The sequence below is a fragment of the Saimiri boliviensis genome, chromosome 14 (genome assembly GCF_048565385.1).
Source record: "Saimiri boliviensis isolate mSaiBol1 chromosome 14, mSaiBol1.pri, whole genome shotgun sequence".
Classification (NCBI taxonomy): Eukaryota; Metazoa; Chordata; class Mammalia; order Primates; family Cebidae; genus Saimiri; species Saimiri boliviensis.
Window position 1 is genome coordinate 18,822,948 of NC_133462.1, and position 16,401 is coordinate 18,839,348.

Here is a 16,401-nt window from a genome sequence, read left to right on the forward strand (position 1 = left end):
CTAAGCTTCCATGCAGTTTCCGTAATCGGCGCTCTCGGGCAGAGAGTATGGCCGCGCCCTTATGGTTTTCTTTTTTCGGTGTGGGCCGCCATCTTGGATGTGTATTCACTCCGTACAGTGAGGGAGTCCGCCTCCTACAGGGTTGACTATAGAGTAAGGCAAGGATTTTCACATAGAATGCAAGACAGTAACCGTAGTTTGACCACGCTTGTACACAAGAATAATTTTCTAAAGAAAGGATCTGGGGCTTTATGTTTTATTATATATATATCTATATACATATGTATTTTTTTTTCTTTCCTGTCACCAGGACGCGGTTTTACCGTGTTAGTCCGGCTGGTCTCAAACTCCTGACCTCAAATGATCCGCCCACTTTGGCCTCCCAAAGTGCTGGGTTTACAGGCGTGAGCCACCGCGCCCAGCTGTTACATTTAGAATAGATAAATTACTCCTTGGTTTCTGCACACTGCAGAAAACAATGATTTACTAGGAGAAACCATGGGGAAACAAGGAAGTCAAGGATTCTGAGAGAAATATGGAAGATAAGAAGAGACATCAGGAGGGTACATTCTATTTTTTGAAGACAGTGAGAGAGTGGGCTGGGATTTGAGTTCACTCCTGGGTGAAACAACTAGGCAAGATAGAGTGATGTCATAATAGGTAGTATGCTGCAGGAAGGGAGGTATAACTTTTAATAGTTGAAAACACATTAGGAAATCTGGTAGAAGTTGGATTAGCACAATCCTCTCCTAGGAGATACCATGGAAGAGGGGTTAGAAGTCTAAGCATTCCCTTTAGAAAAGCTGGTAGGAGGTTTTGGGAGGGATAGATGTTTTAATCCCCTTAATCTCCATCAGCCTTCACCATAACTACCTCAAGCACAACTATAGTAAGCAGGCACAAAAAATAATAATAATAGTCTTGGCTGGGTGCAGTGGCTCACGCCTGTAATCCCAGCACTTTTGGAGGCTGAAGCAAGCAGATCACCTGAAGTCGGGAGTTCGAGACCAGCCTGACCAACATAGTGAAACCCCATCTAGACTAAAAGTACAAAATTAGGCAGGCGTGGTGGTATATGCCTGTAATCCCAGCTACCTGAGAGGCTGAGGTAGGAAAACTGTTTATACCTGGGAGGCGGAGGTTGTAGTGAGCTGAGATGGTGCCACAGAATTCCAGCCTGGGCAACAAGAGCAAAACTCCATCACAAAATAGCAATAATAATAATAATACTCTATTATGGCCAGCATGTGACTAAAAAACACCCGAAGACAACCTTGCTATTTTTATTTACCTTGAAATTGAAATATAATAGCAGTGTTATTACTAGATTAATGAAGCCTTAAATCCAGTTTCTGGTTCTTCTGCTAGTTTCTCCTATATGGAAATTGTGAAGCAGCTAACACTTTGTGAGCCATCTTTTTGGGGAATGTCAGTGAGGAGTTGTAAAGATACAATTCCTTTTACCAACTAAACATTATTCACAACCCAGTTTCTGCCAGGAAGTTCTACCTGAAAATGGTGAGAAGTTCTGTGCTCTCCTGAAAATGTTCAGTCCCAGTAAATGGGAGATTGTTTTGGAGGAACTAGATCTACATTCTGATGTGGGCATGCGGAATACCTTCAGGCCAATTACGTCCCGCTCTGGGACTCAGCTTAAATATAGAGCCAGTTACAGTGTTCAACTCTGCTTATCGGAGGCTTCTCTTTCTTCTCCCAAAGCATGGTCTAAGGAGACATCTGTGGAAGTCCAGTAGTGAACACACAGTTCTACAGAGGCCTAAGAATTACTGTTAATTTTGTTGGTTACGTGGTTTTGTGAAAATGAAGATCACTTACAGAGACTCAGATGGAAATATGTATGGGTGAAATGATGCTTGCTCTAAAAACTCCACTGAGGGGCCAGGCGCAGTGGCTGACGCCTGTAATCCCAGCACTTTGGGAGACTGAGGTGGGCAGATCACCTGAGGTCGGGAGTTCGACAAGACTAGACTGACCAACATGAAGAAACTCCATCTCTACTAAAAATACAAAATTAGCTGGGTGTGGTGGCGCATGCCTGTAATCCCAACTACTCAGGAGACTGAGGCAAAAGAAACACTTGAACCTGGGAGGAGGAGGTTGCAGTGAGCAGAGAATGGGCCATTGCACTCCAGCCTGGGCAACAAGAGCAAAACAATGCCTGAAAAAAAGAAAAAAAAGAAAAAAAACTCCACTGAGGAGGGGTATATGGATGCCACAAGAATAACAAAATGTTAGGCCGGGCACGGTGGCTCACGCCTGTAATCCCAGCACTTTGGAGGCTGAGGCAGGTGAATTACGAGGTCAAGAGATCGACACCATCCTGATCAACACGGTGAAACCCCGTCTCTGCTAAAAATACAAAAATTAGCTGGGCATGGTGGTGAGTGCCTGTAGTCCCAGCTACTCGGGAGGCTGAGGCAGGAGAATTGCTTGAACCCAGGAGGCAGAGGTTGCAGTGAGCCGAGATCGCGCCATTGCACTCTAGCCTGGGTAACAAGAGCGAAACACTGTCTCAAAACAACAACAACAACAACAACAACAAAATGTTGGCTGGGTGGAGTGGCTCACACCTGTAATCCCAGCACTTTGGAAGGCCCAGGCAGGAGGATTGCCTGAGGCCAGGAGTTCAAGATCAGCCTGGGCAACAGATGAGATACCCATCTTTACAAAAAAATTAAAAATAAAAAAAATAAAGTATCCGGGCATGGTGCCTGCTGAAGAACTCAAGCTTTGAATGAAGAGACCTTCCAAACAGGCTTTGTGTGAGCAACATGGCTGTTTATTCACCTGGATGCAGGTGGGCTAAGGCGGAAAAGGGCATTAGCAAAGGGCATTAGCAAAGGGATAGGAGTTGGTTTTATAGCTTTGGGTAGTTTATTGGGGGCTGGGGTGTTGCAGAGTAAGATCAGTTACAGTGGTGGGGAGTAGGGGGCAAGGAGTCTACAGGACCACAAGTTCAGTTACAATGGCAGGGTTGGGTGATAGGTATTTACATTATCATAGAAACAGTTAAGATGGCAGGGTTGAGTGAGAGGCTTGTCCAAGGAAGTGATCAGGGACAATGGCGATTGTAGGCAGGGGGTGGGAGACATCAGCCGAGGCAAGCAGGACTTCAGACTTTCAGGCTCCAGGCTTGCATATGGAGACCTGACGGTGGCACATGCCTGTAGTCCCAGGAACTCAGGAGGCTGAGGTGGTAGGATCACTTAAGCCCAGGAAGTTGAGGTTACAGTGAGCCATAATGGCATCACTGCACCACAGCCTGAGTGACAGGGGGTGACCCTGTCTTAAAAAAAAAATAAAATAAAAAAGTTGCTGGGATTACAGGCATAAGCCACTGTGACTGGCCTATTATTATTATTATTATTTTTATTTATTTTTTTTTTTTTTCTTCTGAGACAGAGTTTCACTCTTGTCCAGGCTGGAGTGCAATGTAGAGATACTGGCTCACCACAAACTCCATCTCCAGGGTTAAAGCAATTCTCCTCCCTCAACCTCCTGAATAGGATTACAGGCACCCACCACCACGCCCGGCTAATTTTGTATTTTTAGTAGAGATGGGGTTTCTCGGGCCGGGCACGGTAGCTCATGCCTGTAATCCCAGCACTTTGGGAGGCCGAGGCGGGTGGATCACGAGGTCAAGAGATCAAGACCATCCTGGTCAACATGGTGAAACCCTGTCTCTACTAAAAATACAAAAAATTAGCCGGGCGTGGTGGCGCGTGCCTGTAATCCCAGCTACTCGGGAGGCTGAGACAGGAGAATTGCTTGAACCCGGGAGGTGGAGATTGCGGTGAGCCGAGATCACGCCATTGCACTCCAGCCTGGGTAACAAGAGTGAAACTGTGTCTCAAAAAAAAAAAAAATTTAAGAATGACAATAGTAAATGTTGAAGGCATGTGAAACAAGTAGAAATTTCATGCTCTGCTGATGAGAACATAGGGGGTACAATCTGTAAAACTGGCAGTTTCTTGTAAAATTCAATATGGATTTATTATATGACCCACTGATTCCACTTTTACGTATATCCCTGTTGGGAACCAGCCCAACCCTGTGCGTGGGTGCCCCGTGTCCCGGCAGTGACAGGGGAGTGAGAAAAGAAATGAAGACAAAGATACAATAGAATTTTACAGCTTGGGTCCAGGGGTCCAATGCACTCACACTCTTTTTTTTTTTTTTTGGAGACGGAGTTATTGCTCTTGTTACCCAGGCTGGAGTGTGCAATGGTGAGATCTGGGCTCACCGCAACCTCTGCCTCCTGGGTTCAGGCAATTCTCCTGCCTCAGCCTCCTGAGTAGCTGGGATCACAGGCACGTGCCACCATGCCCAGCTAATTTTTTATATTTTTAGTAGAGACGGGGTTTCACCATGTTGACCAGGATGGTCTCGATCTCTTGACCTCGTGATCCACCCGCCTCGGCCTCCCAAAGTGCTGGGATTACAGGCTTGAGCCACCGCGCCCGGCCTGCACTCACACTCTTAAGGGGTGATCTGCGCTGGCATCAAGCTCTGGATTCTAAGCATTTTTATTAGGTGTATTATCTTGTTAATCTTGCAGGCTGTAGGGAGGGTGGCTGAGGAGGAAGATAGCTGGAGGAAGAGCATGTGTCTGCAGCATTCAACAGCAAACGTGGTTCTTCTAAGAAATGCTAACTAAGGACACTGAGATTTTACCACACATTGTCTATCCAGGTGCTTTGGCAACAGAGGTGCAGCCCTAAGGTCTGACCACACACAATGCATCAAGGGGCTTTTATCTCCTGAGCATTGTGGACACAGAGCAATCAGAATTACTCCATATTCTGAGAACGTAGGCAGAGCCTGTGTCATTCAGTTGTCTCTGCCTTGTAAGGCCTTCTGGCACCAGCTCCTATCTGCGAAGTCCCTCTCAGAGTCTTATAAGCAGAGGTTGCATTACTTCCCAGAGTCTTTTGCATAAGCTCCCTTATGAGATCCTCACACAAACTCTACGTTGGGAAGAGTTGTGATACCAAAGCAGTTTCTTTTCTGCTCTGCAGCCACACCGCAGTGTTCCGTGGTTACAGACGCTCTCAGATGGTCCTTACCACAGGCCTCCTGATACCGCTTGATCGCTGCTTTTATTTTACTGCACCATAGTTTGGATATGATCTGTGGCACAAATCTCAGTGTATAAAAAGCAAAGCAAGCTTGTAATCATTTAACTATAAGTAACACAAGTCTGACCCTTGCCATATCTTCCCACATATCTCAATATAAATGAAAGCATATGTTTACAAAAACACTTGTACGCAAATGATTATATTAATTGTATTCATATTAGCCAATCTGGAAACAACAAACAAATATGCATAAACAGGTGAATAGATGTACAACTTCAGATACATTCATAAAATGAAATGTTATTCAGAAATCATATGGAGAGACTAATATAGAAAACAGCATAAATTTCAAAAACATCATGCTGAGATGGAGAAGCCAGACCAAACAAATGCACCTCTGATCAACTCTAGATAAGTAGGTTATACCTATAGTGACAAAAGAAGGTAAATCAATAGGCCTGATGTGGGGATGGGGAGGTGGGGATTGACTTAACAAGGTCATAGGGAAATCTGTGGCAGGGACTGTGGTGAATAAAAATATTCTATATCTGGCTGGGCGCAGTGGCCCATGTTTGTAATCCCAGCACTTTGGGAGGCCAAGGTGGAGGGATCACGAGGTCAGGAGTTTGAGACCAGCCTAGCCAACACAACAATACAAAAATTAGCTGGTTGTAGTGATGGGCACCTGTAATCCTAGCTAATTGGGAGGCTGAGGCAGGAGAATCACTTGAACCTGGGAAGTGGAAGTTACAGTGAGCCGAGATTGCGCCACTGCATTCTAGCCTGGGCGACAGAGCTAGACTCTGTCTCAAAAAAAACCATACACACACACACACACACACACACACACACACTCTATATCCAGTAATACAAAGAATAAATGCTTGAGGGTTAGAGACCCCATTTTATTTTATTTTATTATTATTATTATTTTTTGAGACAGAGTTTCGCTCTTGTTACCCAGGCTGGAGTGCAATGGCGAGATCTCAGCTCACCGCAACCTCCGCCTCCTGGGCTCAGGCAATTCTCCTGCCTCAGCCTCCTAAGTAGCTGGGATTACAGGCACGCACCACCACGCCCAGCTAGTTTTTTGTATTTTTAGTAGAGACGGGGTTTCACCATGTTGACCAGGATGGTCTCGATCTCTTGACCTCGTGATCCACCCACCTCGGCCTCCCAAAGTGCTGGGATTACAGGCTTGAGCCACCGCGCTGGGCCGAGACCCCATTTTATATGATATATTATGCATTGCATGTCTGTATCAAAACATCTCATGTATCCGATAAATATATATACCTACTATGAACCTACAAAAATTTAGATAAAAAGCTTAATTTTTTTTTGTTTGTTTTTTTTTTTTTGTTTTGTTTGTTTGTTTGTTTGTTTTTTGAGGCGGAGTTTCGCTCTCGTTACCCAGGCTGCAGGCTGGAGTGCAATGGCGCGATCTCGGCTCACCGCAACCTCCGCCTCCTGGGTTCAGGCAATTCTCCTGCCTCAGCCTCCTGAGTAGCTGGGATTACAGGCACACACCACCATGCCCAGCTGATTTTTTGTATTTTTAGTAGAGACGGGGTTTCACCATGTCGACCAGGATGGTCTCGAACTCTCAACCTCGTGATCCACCCGCCTCGGCCTCCCAAAGTGCTGGGATTACAGGCTTGAGCCACCGCGCCCGGCGCAAAGCTTAATTTTTTTTTTTACATTTTAATAAATGTTCTATATCCTGATTATGATGGTGGTGACAAGGATTTAGACATTTGTTGAAACTCATCAAGCAGTTCACTTAAAATGAGTGCGTTTTATTATATTTAAATTACGCTTCAGTAAAGTTGATTTTTAAAAAACAGGCACACAAATATGATTTACAAACCATAACATTAGCTAATTTATGGTGTACCATTCAATTATTTTTAGTGCATTCAGAGTTGTGCAAACATCATTATCTAATTCAAGAAGCTTTTTACATTACCCCAAAAAGGAACCTTTTATCTATTAGCAATTACTCAGTTCCGCCTAATCCTGCTAGTCCTAAAAAAAAAACCTCTAATTTACTCCTTGTCCATAGATTTGCCTATTTTAAATATTTCATACAAATGCAATCATAGTATGTGGCTCATTCACGGATGAAGGCAAAATTCAGTCTAGCATTCTCAGAGTGGGTTATAACGCCCAGAAGAGTCTGGGACCCTGGGTGCGCTCTGCACAGTGGGTGGGCTCCGGCCAAAAAGTCGGTGAAGCGATCTCCTTCCACTAGACCCAGCGCCTCACCGTTTTAGGCTCCAGACTACAGTTCCCAGAATCCGTGCGGCTCTAATCAACGGCCGGCCGGAAGCGGCGACCTTTTCCTGTTTCTCAAGGAACTCCCTGGGGTTGGCTGGTACCATGGAGGAAGATTGTCTTCGGGGTGCAGGGCCAGCGTCCTATGGCAGTTTCACTATGAGCCTGTGTCTGAATCACGGAGACGCGGGGTAGCCGTTCGGAGTGGGGAGCAGGGATGTCCCTGAGCTGTGCAGCGGCAGGAACCCGAAAAACTGGACGCCATCTTCTTGGTGCGGTATTACTCTGGACTGCATTTCCCAGAGGCCCCCCCGAGTCCAGGGCAGCCCTTCCCAGAGACCCCCCCCCCCACCCCGAGTCCAGGGCAGCCCCTTCATTTGCCTGCTGGACCCTAGGCCTCCAGGGCAGGGGAAGCGCGCGGTGAGCGGCCTGGGTGGTTGCGGGCTCGGCTTGGGTCCGCAGGTGCGTGCCTGGGAGTTTGAAGAGACTGACCAGGCTGGTCTGGAGTGTCGGACATGTATGAGTTGGTCGGGCTGGTGGAGGGAATCGTGGGGAGGCGGGCGCGAGGCGTGGGCTTCCCTGTGTGAGTGTGATCGAGTGTGACGTTATGTGACTGTGCCTCACTGTGCGCGAGTGTGATTGTATATCCTCGTTGTAGTTGTGTAATTGTAACAATGTAAGGCTGTGTGTGTAGGTGGGACTGTCCGATGGTGGGACTGTGATTGTGTGTGACTGTAACTTTGTGTGACATTGTGGAAGGTGTGTGTGGAGAAAATCTGATGATGAAGACTGTAACTGTGTTATTCTGAGGGGTGCGTTTGTAATTGTGTTTGTATGACTATTAGCAGCACTAAGTGTACTGGATGCCACTAAGTGACATCGTGAGAATATGAGAGTGTGACCATGTAACTTTATGTGGCATTGTGTCTGTGATTGGCAAGTGCGTGTAATTGTGCTGGGGTGACAATATGTGTATCCTAATGATCATTGTGTTATTTTGCATGTGTGATTGTGTGTAGTGCTCAATAGGGGTCCTGGGAAGGGGTGAACTGTAACTTTGTGTGGCTCAGTAGTGGTATGGTGACTATCTGTAGCACTCTGGTTCTTTGTTTTTTTTTTTTTTTTTTTTTTTTTTTTTTTTTTCCGAGACGGAGTTTCGCTCTTGTTACCCAGGCTGGAGTGCAATGGCGCGATCTCGGCTCACCGCAACCTCCGCCTCCTGGGTTCAGGCAATTCTCCTGCCTCAGCCTCCTGAGTAGCTGGGATTATAGGCACGCACCACCATGCCCAGCTAATTTTTTGTATTTTTAGTAGAGACGGGGTTTCACCATGTTGACCAGGTTGGTCTCGATCTCTCGACCTCGTGATCCACCCACCTCGGCCTCCCAAAGTGCTGGGATTACAGGCTTGAGCCACCGCGCCCGGCCAGCACTCTGGTTTTGAATGGTGCTGTGTTTGAGGGGTCTGTAAACATGCAGGTGTGACTGTGTATCCTCAGGGTAGATGTGGGACAGTGATTGTGGCACCGTAGTATAGTGTTATTGGTTGGGTGAGGTGTGCCTGTGGAGGTGTATGTGGATTCCTATGGTGAGTAGGTGACTGCAGCATTGGGTATGGGGTGCTTGTAACTGTCTTTGTGACTCCAGTTCTCCCTGTGAGGTCAGGACAGATTCTCATGCAGAACAGAGACCTCACTCCTTTGATACCAAGAATGCTCAGGATAACCTACATGTCCCCCATCCCTCCTTCTCTTCACAGACAGTAGATACAGATCCAGAATGACCTCTGATCTGGTCAGTCTGGGCCACAAAAAAGGCCTGGCATCTCATGATTCCCTTCTTCTTCTTCAGCTCTGCCCTCCTCAGAGTTGCCCAGAGGAGGAAAGAAGAATGGCTGTTGACTAAACCAAATACAAGGCGCATTAGGTTTTGTTTTTGTTTCTCTTCTCTGGATAGTTGTGGTTAACATAAAGTCAACAGTGACCTGGTTCTTAGAAGTTTCTATTCAGAGGCTGGGTGCGGTGGCTCAAGCCTGTAATCCCAGCACTTTGGGAGGCCGAGGCGGGTGGATCACGAGGTCAAGAGATGGAGACCATCCTGGTCAACATGGTGAAACCCCATCTCTACTAAAAATCCAAAAAAAAAAAAAAAAAAAACTTAGCTGGGCGTGGTGACGCGTGCCTGTAATCCCAGCTACTCAGGAGGCTGAGGCAGGAAACTTGCCTGAACCCAGGAGGCGGAGGTTGCTGGTGAGCCGAGATCGCGCCATTGCGCTCCAGCCTGGGTAACAACAGCGAAACTCCGTCTCAAAAAAAAAAAGAAGTTTCTATTCAAGAAAATGATGAGAAGCTTTGGAGTGGACATAGAGATCCCAGTAGTCTCTCTCTCTTTTTTTTTTTTCTGAGTCTTGCACTGTTGCCCAGGCTGGAATGCAGTGGCATGATCTCGGCTCACTGCAACCTCCATGTCCTGAGTTCAAGCAGTTCACCTGCCTCAGCCTCCCAAGTCGCTGGGAATACAGGTGCCCACCACCATGCCCAGATAATTTTTGTGTTTTTAGTAGAGACGAGGTTTCACCATGTTGACCAAGCTGCTCTTGAACTCCTGACCTTGTGATCCACCTGTCTCAGCCTCCCAAAGTGCTGGGATGACAGGCGTGAGCCACTGTGCCTGGCCTCATTACCCCATTAGTCTCTTTTACTTCTTTCTATGAAATATTCACTTAACTTTTTTTTTTTTTGAGACAGTTTCACCATGTTGGTCAGGCTGGTCTTGAACTCCTGACTTCAGGTGATCCGCCTGCCTTGGTTTGGCCTTCCAAAGTGCTGGGGTTACAGGCGTGAGCCACTGCGCCCAGCCAAAATATTCCCTTATTAATTTAGAAAATAGAACAGTTCTCCCAACGTAGTAAAGTTTTGCCTTTTTAAACACACACACACACACACTCCTCCTCCTCTGTCTCACACACACCCACACACACTGATTATTTTAAATAATTTGGAAAATAGGGAGTTACAAAGAGCAAAAGTAAATCTACTACCCAGAAATAACCTGTTAATATTTTGATCTATTTTTTTCTAGTAAGTTTCCTATGCATGTATTACATACACTACTTTCAAGATTGGAATCTTACAGCATTCACCATTTCGTATCTTGTATTTACACTAAAAATTATGTATGGTTCTTATATTTGGTTTTCTTTTCTTTTTGTTTGAGTCTGGGTCTTGCTTTATCACCCAGGCTGGAGTGCGGTGGCACGACCTCAGCTCACTGCAACCTCCGCCTCCTGGTTCAAGCAGTTCCCCTGCCTCAGCCTCCAGAGTGGCTGGGGCTACAGGCACATGCCATCATGCCCGACTAATTTTTTTTTTTTTTTTTTGTATTTTAGTGGCGATGGGGTTTCACCATGTTGGCCAGGGTGGTCTTGATCTCCTCACCTCGTAAAATATTTTTAACTGCCATTGCAGTTTATTCTTTTTTTTTTTTTTTTTTTTTTTTTGAGACAGAGTTTCACTTTTGTTGCCCAGGCTGGAGTGCAGTGGCGTGATTTTGGCTCACCACAACCTCCATGTCCTGGATTCAAGCAATTCTCCTGACCCAGCCTCCTGAGTAGCTGGGATTACAGGCATGTGCCACCACACCTGGTTACTTATATATTTTTAGTAAAGATGGGGTTTCTCCATGTTGGTCAGGCTGATCTCTAACTCCCGACCTTAGGTAATCCGCCCGCCTGGGCCTCCCAAAGTGCTGGAATTACAGGTGTAAGCCACTGCACCTGGCTGCAATTCATTCTTTGAGCCACTGGGTATTTATGAATACATTGCTTAAATTCCTGACTTAGCATAATGTCCTCAGTGTTCAAACATGTTGTAGCATGTGACAGGACTTACATTTTTGTTGTTATTTGTTATTTGTTTTAATATGCATTATTTTTTAGGGTACCTTTAGGTTCACAGTAAAACTAAGCAGAAGGTACAGAGATTTTCCATATTCCCCAACACATGTATGGTCTCCCCCATCGTCAACATCCCCCACCAGAGTGATACTCTGTTACAACTAATGAACCCACATGGACACATCATTATCACCCAGAGTCTGTAGTTTACATTAGCGTTTACTCCTGGTGTTATACATCCGTGGGTTTGGATAAATGTGCCTGCCATTATGATTTCATCCATATTAATTCCATTAATGTGACTGTGCCTGCCATTATGATGTCATCCATATAAATTCCATTGCTCTAAAAAGCCTCTGTGACCTGACAGATCATCCCTCCCTTCCTGTCAATTCCTAATCTAATCTTTTTATTGTTTCCATAGTTTTGCCTTTTCCAGAATGTTGAAATCATACAGTATGTAGTCTTTTTGGATTGGTTTCTTTCACTTAGTAATGTGCATTTAAGTTTCCTATGCTGTTGATCATGAGGCTGAGTCCCTTTTTGTATTTCATCAGATATGTAAGTTTCTATTTTTAATATAGATTTTAATTTTTGTAACTCAGTTTACTTATTGGACAAGATTTTTGCTTTAAATTTTTTCATGGTCTGCAGTTTCATTACAGCTCATTCCCCTGTTATGAAGATACATTGACCTGGGTTAATGGTATTTTTAAATTTTACTTATTTATTTATTTTTTGAGATGGTGTCTCACTCTGTTGCCAGGCTGGAATGTAGTGGCGCATCTCGGCTCACTGCAACCTCTACCTCCCAGGTTCAAGTCATTCTCCTGCCTCAGCCTTCCAAATAGCTGGGACTACAGGTGTGTACCACCATACCAGCTAATTTTTGTATTTTTAGTGGAGACAGGGTTTCACCTTGTTGGCCAGGATGGTCTCGATCTGTTGACCTTGTGATCCACCCACTTTGGCCAAAGTGCTGGAATTACAGGCATGAGCCACTGCACCCGGCTAGGTATTTTTTTTTTTTTTAACTTAAGTCTTTATTAATATCACTGTAATTATTAGGGGTTTAAATTATTAATAGGATGTTTACTTCCTAGGTGATAACGAATTGAGTAGGCAATAAGCTCTCATTTGGGATATTTAGCTAATTTGTTACTTTATTGTATCCCATTTCTACTTAGTTTGTGTGTGTCTACTGACTAACTACAGTGAATCCCTTTATCTTGGGATATTGTGTGAGGCCACTGTTGTGATGGGTCCTTCTGGTTTTGGTACAGTTTTTCCTTTTTCTGGGACTAACTGGTTTTCTTTTCTTTTCTTTTCTTTGAGGCAGAGTCACACTCTGTAGGCCAGGCTGTAGTGCAGTGGTGCGATCTCAGCTCACTGCAACCTCCGCTTCTCCTCCCTGTTAAAGCAATTCTCTTGCCTCAGCCTCTGGAGTAGCTGGGATTACAGGCACGCACCACCATGCCCAGTTAATTTTTGTATTTTTAGTAGAGATGGAGTTTCACCATGTTGGCCAGGCTGGTCTTGAACTCCGACCTTGTGATCCGCCCGGCTCGGCCTCCCAAAGTGCTGGGATTACAGGTGTGAGCCACTGTGCCTAGCCCTAACTGGCTTTTTCAAAGTTCCCAGAGTTTATTCTTTTTATCTCATGTAGATGGAAACAAGCAGCTAATACTAGAACTATAAAATATAGGATGAGGAAAAACATATATAATTGCTCCCTAAATATTGTATGTAAAAAAGAAAAACTTTTATTCACCCACCTCTTTTTGTGCACTTTGTAAAAATTTTTTTTTTTTTTTTTTTTTGAGACAGAGTCTTGTTGTGTTGCCAGGCGCAGTCTCGGCTCACTGCAACTTCCGCCTCTGGGTTTCAAGAGATTCTTACGCCTCAGCCTGCCGAGTAGCTGGGACTACAGGCACGTGCTACCACGCCCGGCTAATTTTTGCATTTTTAGTAGAAACGGGGTTTCACTTTGTTGGCCAGGATGGTCTTGATCTCTTGACCTCATGATCTACCCACCGCGGCCTCCCAAAGTGCTGGGATTACAAGCGTCCAGCCAACAATTTTTTTCTTACATATTAGTAGGGATTTAGAGCATTTCACAGACTATTTCAGTTGACTGATAGCAGTTGAAGACTGCATCATAGCCTGGAGGAGTGGCAGTATTCTGTTTATTGTTGTGTAAGTTTTCAGTAATTGGCTAATGGGATCCCCTTTCAGGAGACTCTGTGTTTTTTTTTTTCTGAGACGGAGTTTCTTTCGCTCTTGTTACCCAGGCTGGAGTGCAATGGCGCGATCTCGGCTCACCGCAACCTCTGCCTCCTGGGCTCAGGCAATTCTCCTGCCTCAGCCTCCTGAGTAGCTGGGATTACAGGCACGCGCCACCATGCCCAGCTAATTTTTATTTTTAGTAGAGACGGGGTTTCACCATGTTGACCAGGATGGTCTCGATCTCTTGACCTCGTGATCCACCCGCCTCGGCCTCCCAAAGTGCTGGGATTACAGGCTTGAGCCACCGCGCCCGGCCTCAGGAGACTCTTGAAAGACCTAGTCCTTTCAGCACAGATATTTTTGAAAACAGCCTCACCTTTGGCAACAGAAGGTTGTATTTTTTTTTTTTTTTTTTTTTTTTCTGAGTCAGAGTCTCACCTTGTCACCCAGGCTGGAGTGCAATGGTATGATCTCGGCTCACTGCAGCCTCTGCCTCCCAGGTTCAAGGGATTCTCGTGTCTCAGCCTCCCAAGTAGCTGGGATTATAGGCACATATACATATATATATATGTATAAGAACGTATATATGTATATGTATGAATATATGTGTGTGTGTGTATATATATATGTATTTTTTTTTTTTAATTAAACAGAGCTAGAAGAATGATTGCTTCCTGCACCCGTGTGTTTAGGGGTGGGTACAGGTGTTGTGCGTGTGTGTATGTGTGTGTGTGTGCGTGTTCGTGGTGAGGGAAGTTGAATTTTTTGAGGTTGAGAAAGAAAAACACTTGATTAGGGAAGTGTTTGGTTTTTATGATCTGAGTGCACTGTGTTCCTGGCAAAAGAGCACCATTTGGGTGAATCTGGATTGGGGACCTGAGGGCTGCAACGGAGGTCCTGGTAGCTCAGTCTTGGGTCATAGTAGGTCAGTAGCTCAGGGGAGGTCATAGTAGCTTAATTGTGGATTCGTCACTGACGTGGGACAAGGTCTGGCCCAAATCCCTTGGTTAAGGCAGGAACTTAGGTAGTTTGTGTGAGGGAGAATGAATCTGGGTCCTTGTCTTCCCTTGGATCCAGCTACCCAGGATCCATCTTGCTGCAGCTAAAGCCTGGGGTTTGTAGGGTTGAGGAAGAAGTAGGATTTGTTCTGTATTCCCACTAACTAGAGTTATATCTTAAGACCAAGGAGTATGGAGGTAGTTTCCTCCAGCTTCTAGTGTGATTTCTAGAGGATTTTACTTCCCAGTCCTGCAATCTCAGAACACTATCATTTTTCAGGAGAACGGCCCCAGGGAGGACTAACCATCTGCAATACTGAAAGCCATGGCCGAGGTGAGTTGATGCTTTTTCTTGCCTTCATGAGCATTTGCTTTTCTTATCCTGACATTTCTGGCTAAAGGGATCCCCCTTCAGGATCCTGGTCCCTATTTCCTCTTAGCTAGATAATCCTATACCATCTCTAAATATTCCTTTTATTTATTTATTTATTTATTTATTTATTTGAGACGGAGTTTCCCTCTTGTTACCCAGGCTGGAGTGCAATGGCACTATCTTGGCTCACCGCAACCTCCGCCTCCTGGGTTCAGGCAATTCTCCTGCCTCAGCCTCCTGAGTAGCTGGGATTACAGGCATGTGCCACCATGTCCAGCTACTTTTTTGTGTTTTTAGTAGAGACGGGCTTTCACCATGTTGACCAGGATGGTCTCGATCTCTTGACCTCGTGATCCACCCGCCTCGGCCTCCCAAAGTGCTGGGATTACAGGCTTGAGCCACCACGCCCGGCCATATTCCTTTTATTTTTATAAATCAACCAGGAGTAATATTTTCATTCTGTAAAAACCTGAGCATCTCTTTTTTTCAACTTTTTCCCAAGGATTATGATAGGAGATGAATTATCTCAAGGAAGCAATAATGGATTTGTAAAATGAACTTACTCTGTCTGGACCATTATTTGATGAGTTGAAGGTATGAATTACTGAGCTGGGAATATAGGAAAGCCAAGATTATCTCTACAGAGTAGGATTCTCCGGTAACATAGGATGAAGTGTGGTGTTGGTGGCTCCAAATGTTGGATTGTTGCAAGATCTCCTGGTTTATGCAGCTTTGGGGATCATGGGGCTGGTGACTCATACAGATTTCTGCAACTGTGTTAGGGCATCCTGGCGAGAAGTCCAGTTTGAGGTTGAATAGGAAGTTTGGGTTGTAAGGAATTTCTGTGAATCATCAAGTTTTCTTTATCTCAGAATTAAGGATAGTGATAATGGATGTTTACAGTGGTTCAGCCAATGCATAAGTTGTTTAGATCACACTGTCAGAGCTCAGAAGAACCTTTTTTTTTGAGACGGAGTTTCGCTCTTATTACCCAGGCTGGAGTGCAATGGCGCGATCTCGGCTCACCACAACCTCTGCTTCCTGGGTTCAGGCAGTTCTCCTGCCTCAGCCTCCTGAGTAGCTGGGATTACAGGCACGTGCCACCTTTTAAGTCTTATCCAGTAATATCTATATTGTAGAAAATTCCACTACCAGAAAAACTATTATTAAAGAATTTGTAAAAGGCCAGGCACAGTGGCTGACACCTGTAATCAATCTCAGCACTTTGTTAGGCCAAGGTGGCTGAATCACCTGAGGTCAGGAGTTTGAGACTAGGCTGGCCAACATGGTGAAACCCTGTCTCTACTAAAAAAAAAAGTAAAAAATAAATTAGCCAAGTGTGGTGACACACATCTGTGATTCCAGCTTCTCAGGAAGCTGAAGCAGGAGAATCACTTGAACCTGGGAGGCAGAGGTTGCAGTGAGCCGAGATCAAGCCATTGCCCTCTTGCCTGGGCGACAGAGTGAGACTCCGTCTCAAAAAAAAAAAAAAGAAAGAAAATTTGTAAATAGGAGATAATTCTTACAATAG

General features: G+C 45.1%; 1 protein-coding gene across 5 annotated transcripts in view; it reads left to right on the forward strand.

Moving 5' to 3' along the window:
- Nucleotides 1-16,401, forward strand: part of ZNF383 (zinc finger protein 383) — a 64,500-nt gene that overhangs the window by 32,999 nt on the left and 15,100 nt on the right. The window contains exons 1-2 of one of the 5 annotated variants that reach the window (XM_010348005.3): nt 7,434-7,651; nt 14,778-14,831. In XM_010348005.3, coding sequence (XP_010346307.1) covers nt 14,823-14,831 — 9 coding nt within the window. In that variant the 5' untranslated portion in view covers nt 7,434-7,651; nt 14,778-14,822. Of the gene's footprint in view, nt 1-7,433; nt 7,652-7,680; nt 7,897-14,777; nt 14,832-16,401 lie in introns of those variants that run through there. The other 4 variants (XM_074386428.1, XM_003937429.3, XM_010348004.2 and 1 more) reach the window with 4 other exon arrangements.